The following is a 21590-nucleotide window of genomic DNA, read 5'->3' as shown; positions in this document are numbered from 1 at the left end:
TGGAGCTGAGGTTTGCATACAGGAGCATCATCATGCTGAAGCAGTGTTTGGCAAAATTAGATTATTACATCATGAAGATACACCAGTGTGCTTCTGACAGCTTGGAGAACTTATGAATAAGGGCACATACTTCCAGCTGAAGAGCGTGTGAATATGTAGGAAGTGTTGAATATGGATGTTAAAGAGAAAATAACAAGCTAGAAAATGATACTACTCCAGAATAGAGTTTATTTGTGGAGATGGAGGAGCGCAAGCTCAGACAGGAAGCAGAAATCACACACGATCATCAAGTCACACTGTAACAGTAAAGTTCACACACAAATAACACACTGTCCCAAATAACAAGGTCCAGTGAAGCAATGATCCTCTCAGTCATGTGACCAAGACCAACCACAACATCTCTTCTGTATCGGGCTCCTCAGTTCACTTCTACAGCAGAATCTTGTCCTCCAGGAGAACATGGACGGGTTCCTGTTTGGTCTGGTCGTGTATTTAGTTACAGGGAAACACATTTGTGTCTGTGTTTTTTAAGAATATATCCGTGCATCTCAGGAGCTTCTGAGGAGCATTATAAGAGATCAGAAACACTAAAAGCATTCATGGGATCAGAACATTTTAAAACACGCAACGACAGAGGAGAAAGAGAAGAACAATTGGGGAGGAGGAGAAGATAATTTCATGTTTATCCAGACAGCATGATGGTAAACATGGGTGTGTATGTGGTCTGAATATCGGTAAGGAGGGATTAGATGTGGTCTGAACTTGTACAGCAGGTCTGAACTTCTCAGCGCTTTAAACAAAAAAAATTAGAAATAATAAAAAAAAAAACACCAGCAAGATGACGGTAGAAAAATACTTTCTCTTCAGCGCAGAGTGGAAACACACACACACGCACGCACACACACACACACACACACACACACACACACACACTTCATGTGTGCGGTGTTTGGAGCGCTCGGGCTGTTAAAGGGAAGTGAAGGAGCCTCTGGAAGTTTGTGTGCAGATCAACACCTGCTTCTGTCCACACCAAGTCAAAATCACCAAGCTGAGTGTCTGAAGCAGAGGGTAAACATTATTCTCTGATAAAACAAAGGGAAAACAAACACACACACACACACACACACACACACACACACACACACACACACACACACACACACACACACACAGAGAGTTCTTTATGGCCATTCTTTCATCTTTGGAGAAACTTCATGATCAGGACACGAGTCATACTGGTTTTCTCCTAAAGTCTTCTAAAGAAGGAGCTCAGAAGAGTGTTGGTTCCTGCGCCCTTGTCCACCTCCCCTCGGTGAGTTCCTCCATCAGCTCAGCCGATTCTCAACGCTCTCACGGTGAAATCACTGGGAGCTGATCACACTGCGGCCTTTTCAGAAAACGGCGAATCGTGTTGTAAAAACGATAAACAAACGACCGCACATTTAAAAAAATAGAACTTCTGATTGGCTCTGTGAATTTCCCAGCCTCTGATGGATCTGCACGCTAGGTAATTAGCACGCTAGTCAACTGGCGAGTTAGCGTTGATGCTATGCTGCGCCGGGTCGTTAGGGGAAGTCGATAAGGGCGCTGTGGACCGTACTGGAGCACTGCAGGGATTCCTGCCTGGGTCTCAGCGAGCGTTACTAAGAGACTCACAGTGATCACACGGTCGCCACGCCCTCCCTCGCTCGCTCACACGGGGAGGAGGAGAGGGCCGAGAGCGCTCGACCGAACAGACTCTCGCTTTTATACGTCCTCGGAGCTCGTCTCTAGCCATCTCTCTATCTGCTGAGGCGGAACCCTGCGGTACCGTCCGGCCCCCGCGGCTGCCGTATGACGTTACTGTTGGACTGCAGAGACTCCAACATGGATCTGAGGACAGAAGGAGAAAATAATCATACTAACATCAAAGAGTTATTATAAAAGCTGCTCTACCTTCATATCCTTCAGCACGTATGTACGAGAACATCATCACTCTGTGCTACTCTACAGACATTTGCCCTGTCCAGATTGTTTACATGTGCAGGACATATGCGTTCTGGAGCGATCTGATTGGACATTTTACACACATTTCTCATTACACACATTCCTGTGGCGTTTGAGCGACGTCTGTAAGATCTACAGGATGTGAGTGAGATATACAGGACACGTGCGCTGACACGTACTGTAAATTTAATTGTAGACCTCTCCAAGAATCAACTATCATCAAACACACCTGTCCGACTCTTCTCGTTCCCGGGCAGGTTCTTCAGCGCTGGCGCTTCCCAGAATCCTCCTCCTGGCCTCGGCGTACTCGGCCTCTCTCTGTTTTAGAGATTTGGGCTGCTGAGCGGGCCGCGTGCTCAGACCCTGCGCACTCAGAACACCGTTACTGGGAGGACGCTTCAGGATACGGATCTGAGGAGGCGGAGCTGCGGGCAGGGACTCATCCTGAATCACCACGGCCGTCTTCACGGGGACACTCCTGATACGACACAAAGACTCAGATACGATTCGTTTCAAAACACACACACACACTCACACTCACACACACTCACTTAAATTAGTGATGATCAGATCATTTTAGTGACAGTTCTTTGAATCTCGTCCATCAAAATGAACGAATCTTTTTTGAGTTCATTTCCTTCCTTTGATCAGAAATAAAATAAAAATGTTAATAAGCAACACGACTACATACACCAACTCTGACTACAGTTCCAATAATGAAATTATGACAAATCAGCTAAGGACAAACTATAATAAACAGATTGAGGAGCTTCACCTCTGATATCGTCTGGTCCATGTCTTTAGTTCTTTTGTCACGTGACTGCCACAGAGGCTATGCAGTGCAATAGATCGGATTTTTTGGTCCGAATCTTCACATAATTGTTACAATAATTATGGGAGTCACGTAATAAAAGAACTAACTACTCGGACTAGAAGAGTCGGGAGATGAACTTCTTAATTCTGTTTCCTGTACATGACCTACAGAGATTTTGATTTACAAAGATGCTGTGCGCATGCGCGTGGAGGTGAAAATTAACGAATCACTCTTTCAGATGACTCGTTCTTCTGAGTCACATTAAAGACTCGCTCAGAAAGAACGACTCACCACTAACTCAAATCGGGATAGGTGTCATTTAAAAACACTCAAAAACCAGTCTCTTTTATTCCTGAATGGAATAATTCTGTGATCTGAATCAGGTGATGTGTGGAACAGTTCCTTACTCGGATCTCTGAGTGATCTTCAGCTTCGCTTCGAGGCGCCTCTCGATTTCCTGCAGAAAGAACATAAATCAACTCCCTTTAGGACCCTGGGACTCCCAGGTACAATGTTAGCTCAAACTGGCAGCGACATTATTCTCATTAACACGATTTAACACAAAAAAAGCACAACCTGGTGTTAATTAAAGACACGGAAAAAATCCAGCTACGCAAATAAAACACTTCTAAGTTAATACGAGTCGTATTTTACAACGATTAGTGGCTGAACAGCAGTAAAGCTAGGCTAGTCGGCTAAGCAGCAGATGCTAGTGTGAGAGTTAGCAGTGAGGCCTGAGAGCAGCTCAATCACACAGTCAACAGTCTTGTAAACATTTATCTAATAAAAAAAAGTGTCTCACTCCGCTTTCTGCAGCGTCCTCCCAGTTATCAGACACATCATCATCCTCCATGATTAGTCGGTTAACAGATGTTTAGCCACACAGGCTAAAGGCTCAGGGGCAGAGACCTGCACCACTCACATACTTCTGTTATTCTTTTGGTCAGTTGTAATGACGGAGGAAGCCGCTAGGGGGCAGAGGGTGGAGAGAGAAAAAAAAAATTTCTCTAAAAATGTTTTCTCCTATAAATTTTATATATATATATATATATATATATATATATATATATATATATATATATATATATATATATATCCAGGTGAGAGGTTTGGTATTTGTTGGACTGGAGTGTGAAGGAAAAGCAACAAACATTCAGCACCTCTGGGAACTCCTCGAAATAGTTGGAAAGCTATTCCAAGTGACGATCTCATGAGGCTGACTGAGAGAATGCCCAGAGTGTGCCAAGCTGTCATTAATATCAGCCACAATGTCACCGCAGCAGATCCTCCGTCTCCATACCCCCCTGTCCTCTACATCTGCCTCTTTCACACCAACTACCTGCATGTCTTCCCTCACCACATCCATAAATCTCTTCCTTCGTCTTCCTCTTTTCCTCCTTCCTGGTGGCTCCATCCTCAGCATTCTCCTACTGATATACCCCATGTCCCTCCTCTGCACATGTCCAAACCATCTCAATCTCACCTCCCTCACCTTGTCTCCAAAACATCCTACATGCGCTGTCCCTTTAATAAACTCTTTTCTAATCCTGTCCATCGTCCTAACTCCCAATAAACATCTCAACATCTTCCGCTCCTGTCATTTACTCAATGTCACAGTCTCTAAACCATATCAGGTTTCACCACAGTCCTATAAACTTTTTCTTTCCCCTCTTACAGATACTCTTCTATCACAAATCACTCCTGCTATCACACATGTACTCTGTCTTACTCCTACTGACTTTCATTCCCCTTCTCTCCAGCCTGTACCTCCATCTCTCCAGGCTCTTCTCCTCCCTACTCTCACCACAAATCACAATATTATCCACAAACATCATAGTCCACAGAGACTCCTGTCTGACCTTGTCCTTCAACCTGTCCATCACCACTGCAAACAGGAAAGGGCTCAGAGTTGTACCTTGATGCAGTACAACCTCCATCTTAAACCAGTCTGTCGTTCCTACTGCAAACTTCACTGCTGTCACACTGTCCTCATACATGTCCTGCACCACCCTCACATACTTCTCTGACACATCAGACTTCCACATTCCTCTCCTTAAGACCATACATACCCATCACCATCACCTCCTCATCACCTCTGTTCCCTTAACTTACATGCCCATTGAAATCTTCCCCAATCACCAATCTTTCATTCCTAGCTTCACCTTATTCACTCCAGAATGTTTCCTTCTCCTTCATCTCACAACCCACTTGTGGAGCATAAGCACCGATGACATTTATCATCACCCCTTCAACTTCCAGCTTCAAGTTCATCACTCTATCAGAAACTCTCTTCACCTCCACTACACTCTTACTGTACTCTATCTTCAGAATCCCCCTACACCATTTCTCTTTCCATCCACACCATGATAGAACAGTTTAAACAGCGCGTCTTCCTCCTCTCCTTCTCCTCCTTCAGACAACAGTAGCACAATTTCCACCTGTATCCTGATGGTTAACGATACCTGTGGTGGTTAACGATACCTGTGGTGTTCATTGGTAACCTGGACCTCGACCGATCCGGTAGGAATTTCTGATTTCTTATCAGCATATTTAATTTTGCTGGATGTCCTTCATAACACAAAACTCCACATTTATCCGGGCTTGAGACTGACACTAAGAGTGACCTGAGTTGTGCAACAGTTTATTCTTCTGCTCAGAGCTGGGGTGGATTTGGAGTCTAATGCTGGGAACGCTGATGAAGGATAAATCCTGGTGAGTAAAACCAGTTTACACAGATTCACACACAGGGCCTGCTTCAGAGCTTGTTCATATACAGCATGTTTTTTTGGAAGGTGGGAGGAAACCAGAGAACCCTGAGCAAACCCACAGCAGGAGCGTGATGTAAGAGGTGCGGATCAGCATTATACAAGAGCTGGGGTGACTTTTAGTATATATAATAGTATTCCTTCACATGCAAACATTTAACACATGAAGGAGCCCGGAAACGTCTTAAATGTATCGGGCTGTTATTTCCGCTCGTGTCCGTATAAAAATTCCCCTAAACATAAACCCTGCCTTGTATACAGAGCACGAGCACGCGCATCGTCAAGAACGCGCCGACTCCGAGGGCGCCAGTGAGGCCGTTACGTGCGCGTTCTCGCGTGCGTGCGCGCGCGTTCCCGCATTCGTGCGTATGATGCTGCTGTAGGGAGGAAGATGGCGGATGTTTGGAGTCCGGAGTGCAGCAGCAGGAGCGGCAGGAGGAGCTGATAAAAGGGAAGCATCACAAGGCAGCGACCAGACGACACCACAGGACGGAAAAAGGAGGACACGCGCCACAGGTAACCCACAGACCGCGATTAGACCCCTAATCCGTCTCGGTGAAACGGAAGCGGTTATTTCGCGTCTACCTCCAGCACTCCTCCGCTCCGTTAGCGCCAGGCTAGCGCCGGTAGATTAGCCGACCTGACCCGTTCATACACTTCCACACCACCCCGTGTCTCTCATCGAGTCTCACACAGAACGAGTGGGATTTACACACTGTGAGGAATCTCTACCTCACAACCCGCTCCTGTTTTTCCTTCAGATCAGCACCGTTAGCTAGCTAGCTTATTCACTTAGCCTCCTATAGGAATCAGTCCGCTAGCTGTGTCTGTGCGAGGTGTTTGGAAATCACCAGGAGAACCGTGTAATATTTCATCATTAGGGGTCTCAGGAACAGGGAAGCAAATTCTGACTTTCAAACAGCTGAGGACTGCAGCAAGGTGAGGAGATGGAAACAAGGATGAGATGAGGGGATGATATGTGAGATGAGAGGATGTGATGTGAGGTGAGATGAGAGGATGTGTGAGATGAGAGGATGTGAGAGATGAGATGAGAGGATGTGAGGGGAGGTGTGGAAGGGTGAGAGGAGATGAGGTGAGATGAGAGGATGTGAGGGAGGTGCGGAAGGGTGAGGTGAGATGAGAAGATGTGAGGGAGGTGGAAGGGTGAGAGGAGATGAGGTGAGATGAGAGGATGTGAGGGAGGTGTGGAAGGGTGAGAGGAGATGAGGTGAGATGAGAGGATGTGAGGGAGGTGTGGAAGGGTGAGAGGAGATGAGGTGAGATAAGAGGATGTGAGGAGAGGTGCGGAAGGGTGAGGTGAGATGAGAAGATGTGAGGGAGGTGCGGAAGGGTGAGAGGAGATGAGGTGAGATTAGATGAGAGGATGTGAGGGAGGTGCGGAAGGGTGAGAGGAGATGAGGTGAGATTAGATGAGAGGATGTGGGGAGGTGCGGAAGGGTGAGAGGAGATGAGGTGAGATTAAATGAGAGGATGTGAGGGAGGTGCGGAAGGGTGAGAGGAGATGAGGTGAGATAAAATGAGAGGATGTGAGGGAGGTGTGGAAGGGTGAGAGGAGATGAGGTGAGATAAAATGAGAGGATGTGAGGGAGGTGCGGAAGGGTGAGAGGAGATGAGGTGAGATTAGATGAGAGGATGTGAGGGAGGTGCGGAAGGGTGAGAGGAGTTGAGGTGAGATTAGATGAGAGGATGTGAGGGAGGTGTGGAAGGGTGAGAGGAGTTGAGGTGAGATTAGATGAGAGGATGTGAGGGGAGGTGCGGAAGGGTGAGAGGAGGGGAGTGGTGCAGGGTGAGAGAAGGTGAGGTGAGGTGATGAAATGAAATGTGGTGAGGGGGTGAGAGGAATGCAGCTGAATGTCCTGCACATGGATTAGTTAAGATTTTGGTGTGTGTTGGTGAGATGTTCCTGTATGGTTTCATCATGGCATGGTTGAGATTATCAGATGGTATCTTCCCCAGCATGACCTGCTTATAGTATTTAGGTAGTTACTTATGATTATTGGTGCAGGTTTCTAACTGATATGTGACTCTTCCTCTCAGCCTTCCCCAGGCAGCATGTCTCGCTCCTCCGACAGCGAGGATGGCTGCATCGTTGCCATGGACACAGAGGACGCCGGAGCGGCTTCCCCGGGGGGTCGTCTCCCTGACCGGAGCTTAAGCGCTGAGACGGAGACGACCGTCAGCTTGAACTGCACTAAGCATCCTGGAAAAAGCTACCAGAGAGCCATGGGCCAGCTGCCAGAGGAGGTGCTGGAGTACATCCTATCATTCCTGTCCCCGTATCAGGAGCACAAGACCGCCGCCCTGGTGTGCAAACAGTGGTATCGCCTCATCAAAGGTGAGCGAGGGAGGAAGAGAAGGAGTAAGGGAGTCAGAGAGAGAGAGAGAGAGAGAGAGAGAGTAGGAAGAATGAATAAGGCAGAAGATAGGGGGGATGTGGGCAGAGTGAGTAAAAGATGAGGAGAGATGGATAGATAGAGCGAGGGATGACTGTAAAGCAACTGCAAATATGAATGAGTTAAAGAGAGGCAGGCAGACGGAGGCGGAGTGATCGAGAGACTGTGTGTGAGAGACATGTTAGTGTCTCAGACGTGTTAATGGAAGGTGTTAATGGTGAAGTGGTGAAGGTGTGAGCGTGTGCTTTGATGTGTCCAGGTGTAGCATATCAGTGTTACCATGGTTTCCTGAGGGCCGTCCAGGAAGGAAACATCCAGTGGGAGAGTCGCACCTACCCTTATCCTGGAACCCCCATCACACAACGCTTTTCCCACAGTCAGTACACACACACACACACACACACACACACACACACACTTTACTCTTATGTCATGTTTTAAATCAGATGTAAGATCACATGTCAGTTGAATAAGTATTTAATGATTGATAATGCTGCTGATGTACACTTCATGCTGCTTCTATGGAACCCTGAAAGGTTCTGTGGAGAACCCTAGACTAAGGCAGACAGGGTTCCAGCACAGGGTAGAACATCTTTAACTAATGCTAAGAAAACCAAGTTATTTGTATGAATCTAAATATCTAGAATGCTAAACTCCTGACAGGATCCAGAAGTTAAGAAGACAATCCATGGTTCTTTATGACCAGTACCACAAAAAGCAACTCGTATTGTCTTGTAGGTGATAATGTGTGTGTGTGTGTTTTCAGGCGCATGTTATTACGACTCCAACCAGTCGATGTATGTGTTTGGTGGCTGCACCCAGAGCAGCTGTAATGCTGCGTTTAATGACCTGTGGAGACTCGACCTGAACAGTAAGGAGTGGATCCGACCTCTCGCTTCAGGTACACGTGCACGCACACACACACACACACAATACACACTTTCCTTCCTTGCTGATAACCGTGATGACTAAAGTGACACACACACACACACACACGTCTGAGAGTACGTGTTGGTTGCTCTGTGTGCAGGCTCATACCCGTCTCCTAAAGCCGGTGCCACACTGGTGATGTTTAAGGACCTGCTGGTGCTGTTTGGAGGTTGGACCCGTCCCAGTCCGTACCCTCTGCACCAACCAGAGCGCTTCTTCGACGAGATACACACCTACTCCCCTTCTAAAAACTGGTGAGCGGAGAAGCTAATACTACCCATGGTTACATGTCTTTCTCGGTGAGGAAGTAAGGAGATGTTTATGTAACCATTATGGAAGGAGTTTTCAGAACCTTAGGGATAAGTGTTTATAATTGTTTACAGTTTCTCAGGAACATGTCACACTACAAAGCGCTGAGGTGTAAGAGGAATAAAACACTCGGCTTTGTGCTGTTACAGAAAAAGAATCAACTAGCCGGGGTGAGGCTGCTTCAGCCCCTCCCCCGAAACTCAGTCTTTATTACTTATACTAGTGTTTAACTTTTACACCACGGTGATGTCTCTCTCTCTCTCGCTCAGGTGGAACTGCATCGTGACGACTCATGGTCCTCCCCCCATGGCTGGTCACTCTTCCTCTGTGATGAATAATACGATGGTGGTGTTCGGTGGCTCTCTCGGGGCTCGACAGATGTACGTCTCTTTTCCTCTCTACTTTTCCCCCCATCACAACTCCAGTTTACACCAGATTTACTAGCACATGATTTTGTGTGTGTGTGTGTGTGTGTGTGTGTGTGAGTGTGAGGTAGGGGTGTACGATATATATCGTCTAGAATAACATCATTGTTGTTCTAACGAGGTTAACATTATCGAGTCTATCACGAAACACACCTACAGAGTGCACGCATGCATCACATGATGAAGTCTAGTAGATTAGACTCGTGTGCATTTAGAGCACGTTCTTTACCTGCATGATTCAGATGATGATGATGCTCACTTTTTGGAAAAAAAAAGGGTTTTATAAAGGTACAAAAAAAAGCCATAAAAGGTAAAACTCAGTTTAAACTTCTAGGAAAAGATGAATGTGTGTCACTGCTGTGAACTGACCACCACACAGAATATGAAGAATATTAAACATTTTAGGAATCAGCTGTCCACAGTAGTCCTTAAAGTACCGGCACAATAGCAAAACATTGTCTAATTATCGTTATTGATAAAAATCCACAATAATATCGAGATATCATTTTATCAGTATCACACACCCCTGCATGCTGGTATGAATGTCTCAGGACCTCAGGGTGGATAATGTGTGTGTGTGTGTGTGTGTGTGTGTGTGTGTGTGTTTCTGTGTTTCTGTTTCAGGAGTAATGAGGTGTGGGTTCTGGATCTTGAGCAATGGTCCTGGTCCAAACCCACCATCGCAGGCCCGGCTCCACACCCCCGCGGAGGCCAGAGTCAGGTGAGTCTTAAATGTGGTTGCTCTCACCATATCAGCCCTGAGGGAAAAGAACAAAGGAGCTCAGGTTGTGTATTAAATGCAGTAAACAGAAACGGAGCTGGAGGGAACAGGGGCAGCACTAACATCACTTTCTCTCTCTATCCCCCTCCATCCCTCTTTCTTTCTCTATCTCTTTTAGATTGTGATAGACAACGAGACTCTGCTCATCCTGGGGGGATGCGGCGGCCCAAACGCTGTGAGTGCAGTTCGTTATCAACCTTTAACCTGCTGTTATTATAACAATATTACTAATAAACCAGCAGTAGTATGAGATTTATTTCATACATGCGTTTATTACTCTCACACACACACACACACACACACACACACACACACACACATTCTCGTGGTCTCATTAGAGGCAGCAGTGATGTTCATGACCATGGTGAAGTGCTAAGCATGATGGGATATGATGAATTGGATGTTGCAAAAATTGATAGTGCTGCTGGACTGCTGTGATTGATAAACTCCTCATTTTCTCTGATTGTGTGTGTGTGTGTGTGTGTGTGTGTGTGTGTGTTGCAGCTCCTGAAGGATGCTTGGTTGTTGCACATGGGCACCCCCACCTGGTCATGGCAGCAACTGCGAGTAGAGAACGAGGAACACGGAGCTCCTGAGCTCTGGTGCCACCCGGCCTGCAAGGTGTGTGTGTGTGTGTGTGTGTGTGTGTGTGTGTGTGTGTGTGTGTGTGTGTGTGTGTGTGTGTGTGTGAGAGAGAGAGAACTGTTAAATGTATATAACATGAAAGTGTATAATTTTTGCGTTATGAATGATCCACGTCTGTCTCTTCTCTCCAGGTGGGTGAGTGTGTGGTTGTTTTCTCACAGGCTCCATCCGGCCGCGCCCCTTTGAGCCCGAGTCTAAACTCTCGTCCCTCCCCTATCAGTGCCACGCCTCCTCCTCTCGGCCCAGACACGCCCCCTCTGCGATCACAGTCTCCTGTGCGCTCTGGCGCTGTCCTGGGCAACGTGGAGGAGGCTCCTTGTGTCAATGGACGCTGGGGAACGCTCAGGCCACGCCCGGCAACCGTTAGAGGTGGAGCTAGAGATGGAAGTCCCACCTCCTCACAGCAGCCATCTCCTTCCCAGGCTCCAGACAGCCCACCTTTACTTAACGGCTCGTCCCCTTCCCCTCATACCAGTCCCTCCCACCCGCACGGCCACGCCCACACACTTACAGATTACGGATGGGACTCTCCACCTTCTTTGGCTTCATCGTCGGTGGCTCCGCCCTCCTTGGATCAGCCGAGCACAAACGGCATTCACACTCCGCCGGGCGCAGTTTCTCCCGCTGCCCTGCGCAGAGGCCTGGAAGCTGTCAGATCCCTCGGGGCATCGTCTCCTTCATCATCCTCATCTTCTCCGAACCCTGTCCCTAGCCCCAGCCCGGCCTCTTCAAGCCCGCCACAGGTGGACGGACACTCGATCCCTCCGATCGCTCGTCGTCTGGGCCACTCGGTGCCTCCGCAGAGCCTGAACGTGGGAAAGCCTCTGTACCAGTCGCTCAGCTGCAAACCCATGCAGATGTACGTGCTGGACGTTTCTAGGGCCAAAACGGACGGCGTGGTGGCGTGGCGCGTGTTCGGCAGTGCCGCCGTCACCGGACCGCCCGAGACGAGCCTGCACACGGTGGTGCAGGGCAGAGGGGAGCTCATCATCTTTGGCGGCCTCATGGACAAAAAACAGAACGTCAAGTACTACCCCAAAACCAATGCCTTGTATTTCGTACGTGCGAAGAGGTAATGTGAGAGCGTGGAAAGGACACTGTGTGTGTGTGTGTGTGTGTGTGTGTGTGTGTGTGCACGTGAGATTTGGGACGGTCAGCTTGGGAATTTCTCCAGGTTCTGACCCGGACACTGCCCTCCTCAGACCTGCCTTTGAGGAAGAGACTGGAGCGTCTTGTGTGTCACATCCCCAACACTAATTCTTCATCTCTCCTGAGAAATCAGTTTTGACACATATAAAGGACACTCAATGATGAACTGATGATGTGTGATGGCTTTTCTTGATCTTCACTCCCTCTGTGTGTGAGTGTGTGAGTGTGTGTGGGAGTTTAAAAACTGAAGGGACTGTTCCTCCTTTTCCTGCGACAGCGTCTCCTTGTGGGTGATGGAGTTCGAGAAACGGAGGAACGCTGCTTACTACCTTGCTTCACTTCCTGCCTGCAAATGTTTACATTTAAAATCTAAGCAAGGTGGAGACATGTCACTGCGTGTGTGTGTGTGTGTGTGTGTGTGTGTGTGTGTGTGTGTGTGTGTGTGTGTGTGTGAGAGAAAGGAGATCGATATTTGGGGAGGGACGGGGAGGGAAGGGAGGGGCGTGTTGCAGTGTAACCCGATACAAAGCGAAACAATAAACTCATCAAAGTCTTTATAATGTCTCATTGAAATTCTTCATCAATTTTTTTTTTATTCGTTTCTCAGTCACTTCTTCACTCTGGTCAGTGTCGTGGTCACTATGATTTGGTCATCCAATGACAAAACACTTTTACAAATAAACACAAAGCACTTGTATATTAGAGGTGTAACGGTACACAAAACTCACAGTTCACTTCAATTTCTTTATGGTTTGGGGGAAAAAATGTAAAACTAAATGACTTGTTTTATAAACACAGTTTATTATTAACATTTGTAAACATCAACAGTTTACATTTTTTAAAACAATTTTAAATAAAATGCCTACTTGTTTTAAATAAATAAAAAGTATAAAAATAAATAAAATGTATGCAATCATTTATTATAATTATTAAATTGAGCAATTGATTAATTAGACACAAATTGAATTGATTAAATAAATAAAAATATTAAATTAAATACGTGTTAGACCTCATTTGGTCTTGAAGGTTGTCTACAGAGAAGAATAAAATCTGTAAATCCTGAGGTAGCAGTGACCACTGTTCCTGCTCCTCTCCTGGGATCTGCCCGATTCGTCCAGGTCTGCCTCTGGATAGTGTCCCCTTCGATTAGAGGCGACTCTGTGCAGCTGGAGATGTTTCTCATCAATGCCCTGGAGATCTATGAAATTCCAGAGTAAAAACAGGAGCTTTGAGGATGAATTTGGACTGTAGTTAATCTCACCAGTCTGCTACACTGACTCAGGACTACAGTCCCACTATGGTGGTGTTGTGATACATACAGGAGGTCTGATTATAGAGCGCAGAACGATAACGTGAGCTGAGATCGTCAGTGTTTTCGTCTGTAATTTGTTGAGGTTGAGATGTTTACGATGTGATGGATGTGTTTATGAGCGTCTGGGAAAGGAAGAGCAGAGTTTCTATTAATGTGCTGTGTTACAGTCAGGCTATACTTACACACTGCATGCTCACAGTGTATGACTGATTATGTCCTCACACACACACACACACACACACACACAGATGCTCTAAAGAGATCTGCTTACACTGCTGGGAACCGGGGAAGGAGCGCTGGCAGATCTACAGGTTTGGTAATGCAGGAGAAACCGAGGTCTGTGGGAAAATCCTCAGGCTCACAGAGGTGATGATCAGGTTGACCCTTTATTTTCTATTTCTGTCCTGTGTTCAGCTGTTCCTTCATTTTCATCTTCTATAGTAAACATCCACCAGTTTATACAGAACGCTGAAGTCTGAATCAGGGTTTCATGTAACGTGAGCTGATGATTAGCTGCAGCTGATGATAACGATGCAGTTACAACTACTTTTATATGGACTTTTTTCTAATGAGGTTCTTGTGCAGGACCACATTGTAATAACTGATGAATTGCAGAGGAAATTAGATTTACAGTTTTTCTTTTTTCTTCCTGCACTGCAATGTTCATCCTGAACTCGGTTATTCCTCATGCCACAGACCGTGTTCCTGCACAAAGAGGTTCAAACCTTTTCTTTTTCATGGCCTACATATTTATCTCCCACCACCTGGAACCTGGAGCTGAAGCTTTCTCTCTGTAAAATGGTGCAAAATTGCTATTTTATTACAAATGTCTGAACTGGGGAGTGGGAGCTCAGTAGTTAAGGTACTGGGTTACTGATCGGAAGGTCGGGGGTTCAAACCCCAGTTTTGCCAAGCTGCCACTCTTGGGCCCTTGAGCAAGGCCCTTAACCCTCTGTGCTCCAGGGCGCCGTATCATGGCGACTCTGCGCTCTGACCCCAGGCTCTGAGCAAGCTGGGATATGTGAAGAATTAATTTAATTGTGCTGTAACGTATATTACGAATAAAGTTCATTCTATTCTATAAAACCGTCTCTGTCTCTGTCCCTGTCGCCTTCAGTCCGTGTCCTGTCCCAATAAACTGTCTACAAAAAAACCCTGGAAAAGATTCATTATTTTTCAAAACATTATTTTACACACAGGGTCTTTCATGTCTCATTCGGTAAAAAAAAAAAAAAAATTATATATATATTTGTATTCTATAGATTTATAATGTGAGCGAGCATGGGCCGGGTTCACCTAAACACTTATTTATGAGAAAACAATAAATAACAGTCCAAACTTTTCCTAACTTTATTACAAATCACACAGGAGAGAAAAACCTCCACCCCAAATCCCACCAACACTCCAGGACCCCAGTGCACATGGCTCTTTCCTATCAGTGGAGAACCACACTACACACACACACACACACACACACACACACACACACACACCAGTACATCCAGATTACCTACATTAGTACAACAGTAACACAAACTGCTACAATAATGCACTATAACCTGGTCTAGTGTGTGACTCTATTCTACAGATACTTAAGTCAGGAATCAGAAGTAGAATCAGTCCATCTGGATCTACAGATTAGCAATAAAAATTTCTTGAAATGTGTTGTTATTTATTTATATGTTAAATACGTCCCTGTGTTATTGTGAATGGAGGGAGGACGAGGTCACGTGACTGGTTTATTACAGGTGTATGTTCTCTGAGTAAAACAAGAAGCTCGCGGAGTGAATATTCTACTTTATTTACACTATTAATATCATTTAAGTGAATAATGATAATGATAATTATGATAATTAAGCTGATTACAGCGTATAAAGCGAGAGAACCTCGTGTTACTGAGAACTTAATGTGGACTTCAGCGTACCTGGCAGCGAGTAGATGAAAATGTAGAATTCGGGATCTGAATGGCTGGAAGTTCGGGAACCGGACAGAGTCCCGCCATGTGATTGGCTGTAATGAAGATAGGGCGGGGCTAGTGGGGCGATTGCTTTAGAGGCATGTTCAGAGAGCCGCTGTCAGAGAGAGAGAGAGAGAGAGAGAGAGAGACAGAAAGAGGGACAGGAGGAGACACGGGGACACTGGTGAGTTCCTCTAAACGCGTGTGTGATCACTTTACACGGATTACTGCAGGAATCATTCCGCTGGTAAACACGTTCAGTGTTTAAAGAAGCGACTGCAGCACTTTAGACCGAATGTGTGGAGTTCAGTGGGTCAGTGAGGGAAGTGAAGATCTTCCAGCTGCGTTCATTCCTGCACTGACCAGTGATCTTCATCAGGAGCAGGGGAGTGTGTGTGTGTGTGTGTGTGTGTGTGTGTGTGTGTGTGTGTGTGTGTGTGAGTGTGAGTGAGTGAGAGAGAGAGAGAGAGAGAAATCTCACACTTAGATGTTGCTTACATTCTTTACAGTGTAACAGTTAGTTTAGAAATGCGCGCACACACACACACACACGCACACACACACTTTCAGCTCTTCTCTGCATTTTTCCTTTACTCCTCACACCTTCATGTCTGTTGCAGAGCTGTTCCTGAGATCAAAACAAGGTTGACAGTGTCCCAGACGACTGACTTTCGGCTCCCTAGTGTGCCCTCTGTGAAGTTTCTGTGTGTGTGTGTGTGTGTGTGTGTGTGTGTGTGTGTGCGCGTGTGTGTATGAGGAGTGATGTAACACGTTCTCCAGCCTCAGATCCCTCCTTGGTGGTGAAAAGCTAAGCTGCACTGTTGTTTAGTGAGCAAACACTTCTGCACTACTTCAACACTACATGCTGTAACTCTTCAGGAACCTGTTTAAGCTGGATTCCAGTTCATCATCATCATCATCATCAGGGGCATGATGGTAGATCCTCAGCTCATCAACCGCCTCCCAGTCACGGCATTCATCACCCAGAGCTCCATTCCTTCTCTATCCTGTACTCCGCCACGGCCGGGTAACCGTCCCCAGGTGCTGTGGCCACCTCTAGACTTCACTCTGGGGTCTCTGGCGTGCTGCGGAGCATGCGTGTTTACCAACCCGCTGGAGGTAGTGAAGACTCGTATCCAGCTGCAGGGGGAGCTGCAGGCGCGGGGGTCCTACCATCAACACTACAGAGGGGTGCTGCAGGCTCTCTGGCTGGTGGGACGCACCGACGGCCTGCGTGGACTCCAGAAAGGTCTTGCGGCCGGCCTGCTCTACCAGGCGCTCATGAACGGCGTCCGGCTCGGCTTCTACTCCTACACGCAGGTCTCGTGGATCGGAGACGTGCCGGGGGGGAAGGTGGCCGCAGGGGCGGCTGCTGGGGCTTTGGGGGCCTTAATCGCTTCTCCTGCTTACCTGGTGAGTTCACTGGGGTTTTACAGGAGCTGCTCGTTGGGGTTCAGGGGTTTGTTTCTCACACAGGTGCACTTCTGTCACATTATTTTATAGATTTTTATGTGCATTGATATTTTGGCGTCCTGTTCACCTGGGAATGTGTCAGAAATCAGTCATTTTTCAAAGATCAGGCTCTCGGTTCTTGTAAACCTCTTGTGAGCAAATGTACTGGAAGTGTAGAGCCTCAGGTTTAGCGTCACACAGTCGCTTCAGACCTCAGAATCAGTCAGTATTTTAGAATTGATATGAAATATATAAATAAAATGCCAATTTTAATTTAATTAAAGCTCAAGCTCTTCCTTCAGTCTTCAGGCCATGTCGTCCTGTTTGAGGAAGAATCTTTAATGTGCTACTTATTGTTATAAATCGAAACACCGATGTCCTTAATGACACCATGGGGACGCCATGATGAACTGGTTCCTCTCAGTGACATTAGCTTTGGAGCTCCAGTGCAAAGTTGAAGAAAATATTGTTGCTGCATTAGTGTGATTTTGCACTTAGTCATGGTGTGTCTTCAGCAAGGATTTTCTCAACACCGGGGTCAGAGTGGTGATAACTGGGGCAAAAAACTCCCTCATTGTGCAATTCTATTCTCTTCCTCCTCCCATCTTCCACCCTGAGCTGCAGCCACGCTGTACATGTGGTTCTGGACAGAGCTCCAGAGCTTTATGCCTACAAAGTCTAACAACATTACAACTTTACATGAATCTACAGTCTGGAGGAGAAAGAACTGAACCCCAGCCTTCTTCTTCTTCTTCTTCTTCTTCTTCTTCTTCTTCTTCTTCTTCTTCTTCTTCTTTTTCTTTTTCTTCTGCTTTTTCTTCTTGGCCTGTTGCTGATGATGACGCAGTATAAAATGAACCTGTGTGCTGATCATCAGTTATACAATTCATCACAATAACACACTACCACACACTATCATGGTGTGTGTTTGTTCTCTCCTCAGGTAAAGACACACCTGCAGGCGCAGACTGTCGAGGCCATTGCTGTGGGTCACCAACACAACCACCAGGTGAGTAACGTTCTCCTGCAACACCTGTTTGTGTGTTACTGAGAACTCAGATTTACATTTACAGCATTTAGCAGACGTCTGTGTCCAGAGTCATGTGCAAAAGCGTCTCAATCAATGAATAAATCTACACTGGTACACTACATTACAACCTGAGAGAAAGCTCTCAGCAGAGTCGTGTGCTGAACAAAGCAGGAAAGTGTTAGTTTAAGTGTTTCAGGAAGAGGCGGGTCTTCACCTGTCACCTAAAGATTGCCAGGGGCTGTTCAGACATCTAGGGGAAGTTCATTCCACCATCTTGGTGGCAGAACAAAGAAGAGCATTGAAGTATACTTACCTCTTACCCTGAGAGAGGGTGGTACCAGTCGAGCACAGATTCACTTGAGTCACCAGTCAGAGATCCAAAGCAGAACTCGGAACTCTGAGATCTCACACACTGAGCAGCATACACCAGTGTGGAGATACACCATCACACACAATCACACACCATCAGCTCTACCCTACACCATCACCTACACCCTACACCATCACACACCATCAGCTCCACCCTACACCATCAGCTCTACCCTACACCATCACCTCCACCCTACACGATCACCTCCACCCTACACCATCACACACCATCACCTCCACCCTACATCATCAGCTCTACCCTACACCTCTACCCTACACCATCACACACCATCAGCTCCACCCTACACCATCAGCTCCACCCTACACCATCACCTCCACCCTACACCATTACACACCATCACCTCCATCCTACACCATCAGCTCTACCTAAACCTCTACCCTACACCATCACACACCATCAGCTCCACCCTACACCATCACCTCCACCCTACACCATCACCTCCACCCTACACCATCACACACCATCACCTCCACCTCCACCCTACATCATCAGCTCTACCCTACACCATCAGCTCCACCCCACGATCAGCTCCACCCTACACCATCACACACCATCACCTCCACCCTCCACCCTACACCATCAGCTCTACCCTACACGATCACCTCCACCCTACACGATCAGCTCTACCCTACACGATCAGCTCTACCTACACGATCAGCTCCACCCTACACGATCAGCTCTACCCTACACGATCAGCTCCACCCTACACGATCAGCTCTACCCTACACGATCAGCTTCACCCTACACGATCAGCTCTACCCTACACACGATCAGCTCTACCCTACACGATCAGCTCCACCCTACCATCACACACCATCAGCTCCACCCTACACGATCAGCTTCACCCTACGATCAGCTCTACCCTACACCATCACACCATCAGCTCCACCCTACGATCACCTCCACCTACGATCAGCTCTACCCTACGATCAGCTCCACCCTACACGATCAGCTCTACCCTACACGATCAGCTCTACCCTACACGATCAGCTCTACCCTACACGATCAGCTCCACCCTACACGATCAACTCTACCCTACACGATCAGCTCTACCCTACACCATCAGCTCTACCCTACACCATCAGCAACTCTGCAGGAACCATGAACAAGGATGAGACACATTATTTACTTGAGTCAGACAGGGATTTTACAGTGCTGAGTTTCTGCTGTTTGTGTTTGTGCGTGTGTGTGTGTGTGTGTGTGTGTGTGTGTGTGCGCCATTCCACAATCAGGCACCTTCACACTTCTCAACAGCTGCAGCCAATCACAGATCAACAAACAGAGGCGTGACAGATTTACCAGGCAGCAACAACAGGAGAACTTTAAACTCACACACACACACACACACACACACACACACACGCACACACACGGTCAGCAGCTGGCCTTTGATCAAATAAAGTTTTTAGGTGAGGTCTAATCTCAGAGTTTTCATCGTCCAGACCAGTTAGAGCTGGACTAATAAAACCAGCTGAATATGCAGTGCGTGTGCGTGTGTGAAAAAGTGAGAGAGCTGGTTATCAGACACATGATATGTTTTGCTGTTTGTTCACACACACACACACACACACACACACACACACACACACACACACACACACACACAGTTACTCAGTATTATGAGCTCTGGCCGAGTCACTCATTCTGTTTACTTTATTTATCTACATTTCCACACGGTCACCTTAAAAAAAAAAAAAAAAAAGTCCCCTTTGCACAGCAATACAGCGCCCCCCTGTGTTCTGGAATGTGTCCTGAAAGTCTTCTTCTCCAAGTGTCTCAGGCACCTCTTGAGCATGGAGACTTTCGAGTTGTCCTCCAGCGATGTTCTTCAAAACACCTCGAATGGCTCATTGCAGTGTCGCCGTACGTCAAATGTATGTCACGTCAAAATCCTCTGTGGCAGATTTGCCCAAGTTTCTAAATTTCACGTTTGCTCTTTGTTTTAACTTGCTGTCCTTGACGAAATCACAGACATGGTAACAGGTGGGTCAGAACAGCCCCAGCTCCTAATATACACGGCATATTTACTTTTAGCACACTGGCTTATGAATTTCTGTGCCCCCTGTGACTGTGCATGCAGCTTTGTACTGCCATCTGTTGGCGTGTTACAAAACTAGACTTGAAACCTTTTGAGCATACAGAAAGTTCAGAATGGTAGCATGTGTGCTTGTAACACACACACACACACACACACACACACACATGGCGTTGTTGACGGAGTGTGTTGGTTGTCAGGGAATCTTCAGTGCCTTCGCCACCATATACAGGCGTGAGGGAGTGCTGGGTCTGTGGCGAGGTGTAAACGGTGCTGTGCCGAGGGTCATGGTGGGATCAGCGGCTCAGCTCGCCACCTTCAGCTCAGCCAAAGAGCAGCTTACACACACCCAGGTGAGAATAAACACACACACACACACACACACACATACAGATCTATGCAGGAATTCACCCCCACCTCCTCCTACAGTGGTTCACTCCCAACAGCTGGCTGGTGGCTCTGATGGCAGCGGTGGTTAGCGGTGTTGCCGTGGCAATCACCATGACTCCGTTTGATGTTATCAGCACCAGGCTTTACAACCAGCCTGTGGACGAATTAAGAAAGGTGTGTGTGTGTGTGTGTGTGTGTGTGTGTGTGTGTGTGTGTGTATGATGAATCGTAGAACATTTCAGTGTTGTGTTTCGAGTTTGAGTCTGAGAGTGTGTTTGTGTTTGTGTGTTCTGCTCTGGGTTCCTGTTCAGGGTCGGCTCTACACTGGGTTCCTGGACTGCCTGCTGAAAGTGAGTGGTACAGAGGGGGTTTTGGGTCTGTATAAGGGGATGGGACCCGTGTTCATGCGTCTGGCTCCTCACACTGTGCTCAGCATGCTGCTGTGGGACCTCATGAGGCAGAAAGCTCTGCAGCACTACGCCCTTTGAGGAGGTCCTCAGAACAGCGCTGACGCTTCTGCTCGGTCCAGTCAGACATGAGGAAGTCCATCATCATGCAGAGACAGTCAGCTACATTGAGTACATCTGGACGAGAAGTGGAGAGTTCATCCTGTCCTCTTCTTCCTCATACACAGTGAGAAGTTCTCCAGAATAAGAAACCTTTTGGAGTTCCCCACATGGCTGCTCAGGGTTCTGAGATCTTCCACTGGATTTTATGGTATAATATGCAAATGAGCTAATGATGTCACACCATGTAGAATTTTCAAACATCCTCAACCTGAACATCCTCAGGACTGAAGCTTAAT

The 21590-nt window shown here is 47.0% G+C and overlaps 3 protein-coding genes across 5 annotated transcripts in view; 2 read left to right on the top strand and 1 right to left on the bottom strand.

The window, feature by feature from the left end:
- Positions 1-208: 208 nt before the first annotated feature.
- Positions 209-3763, bottom strand: szrd1 (SUZ RNA binding domain containing 1). The gene is made up of 4 exons (XM_046875774.1): positions 3603-3763; positions 3208-3257; positions 2216-2464; positions 209-1872 (listed from the first exon to the last, which is right to left on the bottom strand). Exons 1-4 carry the CDS (start codon positions 3651-3653, stop codon positions 1782-1784), a joined length of 441 nt encoding a protein of 146 aa, XP_046731730.1. The 5' UTR covers positions 3654-3763; the 3' UTR covers positions 209-1781.
- Positions 3764-5835: 2072 nt separating this feature from the next.
- Positions 5836-21003, top strand: fbxo42 (F-box protein 42). Of its 2 annotated transcripts, XR_006928755.1 has the most exons (11): positions 5838-6081; positions 7624-7921; positions 8239-8355; positions 8746-8880; positions 9010-9163; positions 9488-9598; positions 10268-10364; positions 10543-10599; positions 10929-11045; positions 11201-12200; positions 20960-21003. XR_006928755.1 is itself a non-coding variant. In XM_046875756.1 (10 exons), exons 2-10 carry the CDS (start codon positions 7639-7641, stop codon positions 12143-12145), a joined length of 2016 nt encoding a protein of 671 aa, XP_046731712.1. In that variant the 5' UTR covers positions 5836-6081; positions 7624-7638; the 3' UTR covers positions 12146-12388. The 2 variants fall into 2 exon arrangements, 1 of the variants encoding a protein (XP_046731712.1); XM_046875756.1 differs by lacking the exon at positions 20960-21003 and having other exon boundaries at positions 5836-6081; positions 11201-12388.
- Positions 16413-21590, top strand: part of slc25a34 (solute carrier family 25 member 34) — a 6061-nt gene continuing 883 nt past the window's right edge. The window contains exons 1-6 of one of the 2 annotated variants that reach the window (XM_046875763.1): positions 16413-16900; positions 17883-17948; positions 20596-20748; positions 20825-20959; positions 21097-21135; positions 21219-21590. The exon at positions 21219-21590 is cut by the window's right edge and continues 883 nt beyond it. In XM_046875763.1, coding sequence (XP_046731719.1) covers positions 16418-16900; positions 17883-17948; positions 20596-20748; positions 20825-20959; positions 21097-21135; positions 21219-21296 — 954 coding nt within the window. In that variant the 5' untranslated portion in view covers positions 16413-16417 and the 3' untranslated portion in view covers positions 21297-21590. Of the gene's footprint in view, positions 16901-17882; positions 17949-20595; positions 20749-20824; positions 20960-21096 lie in introns of both variants that reach the window. The other variant, XM_046875762.1, reaches the window with a different exon arrangement.

This window comes from Silurus meridionalis, chromosome 19 (genome assembly GCF_014805685.1).
Source record: "Silurus meridionalis isolate SWU-2019-XX chromosome 19, ASM1480568v1, whole genome shotgun sequence".
NCBI classification, from domain to species: Eukaryota; Metazoa; Chordata; class Actinopteri; order Siluriformes; family Siluridae; genus Silurus; species Silurus meridionalis.
Note: the sequence above shows the minus strand (reverse complement) of the source record. Positions and strands in the feature narration are given on the sequence as shown.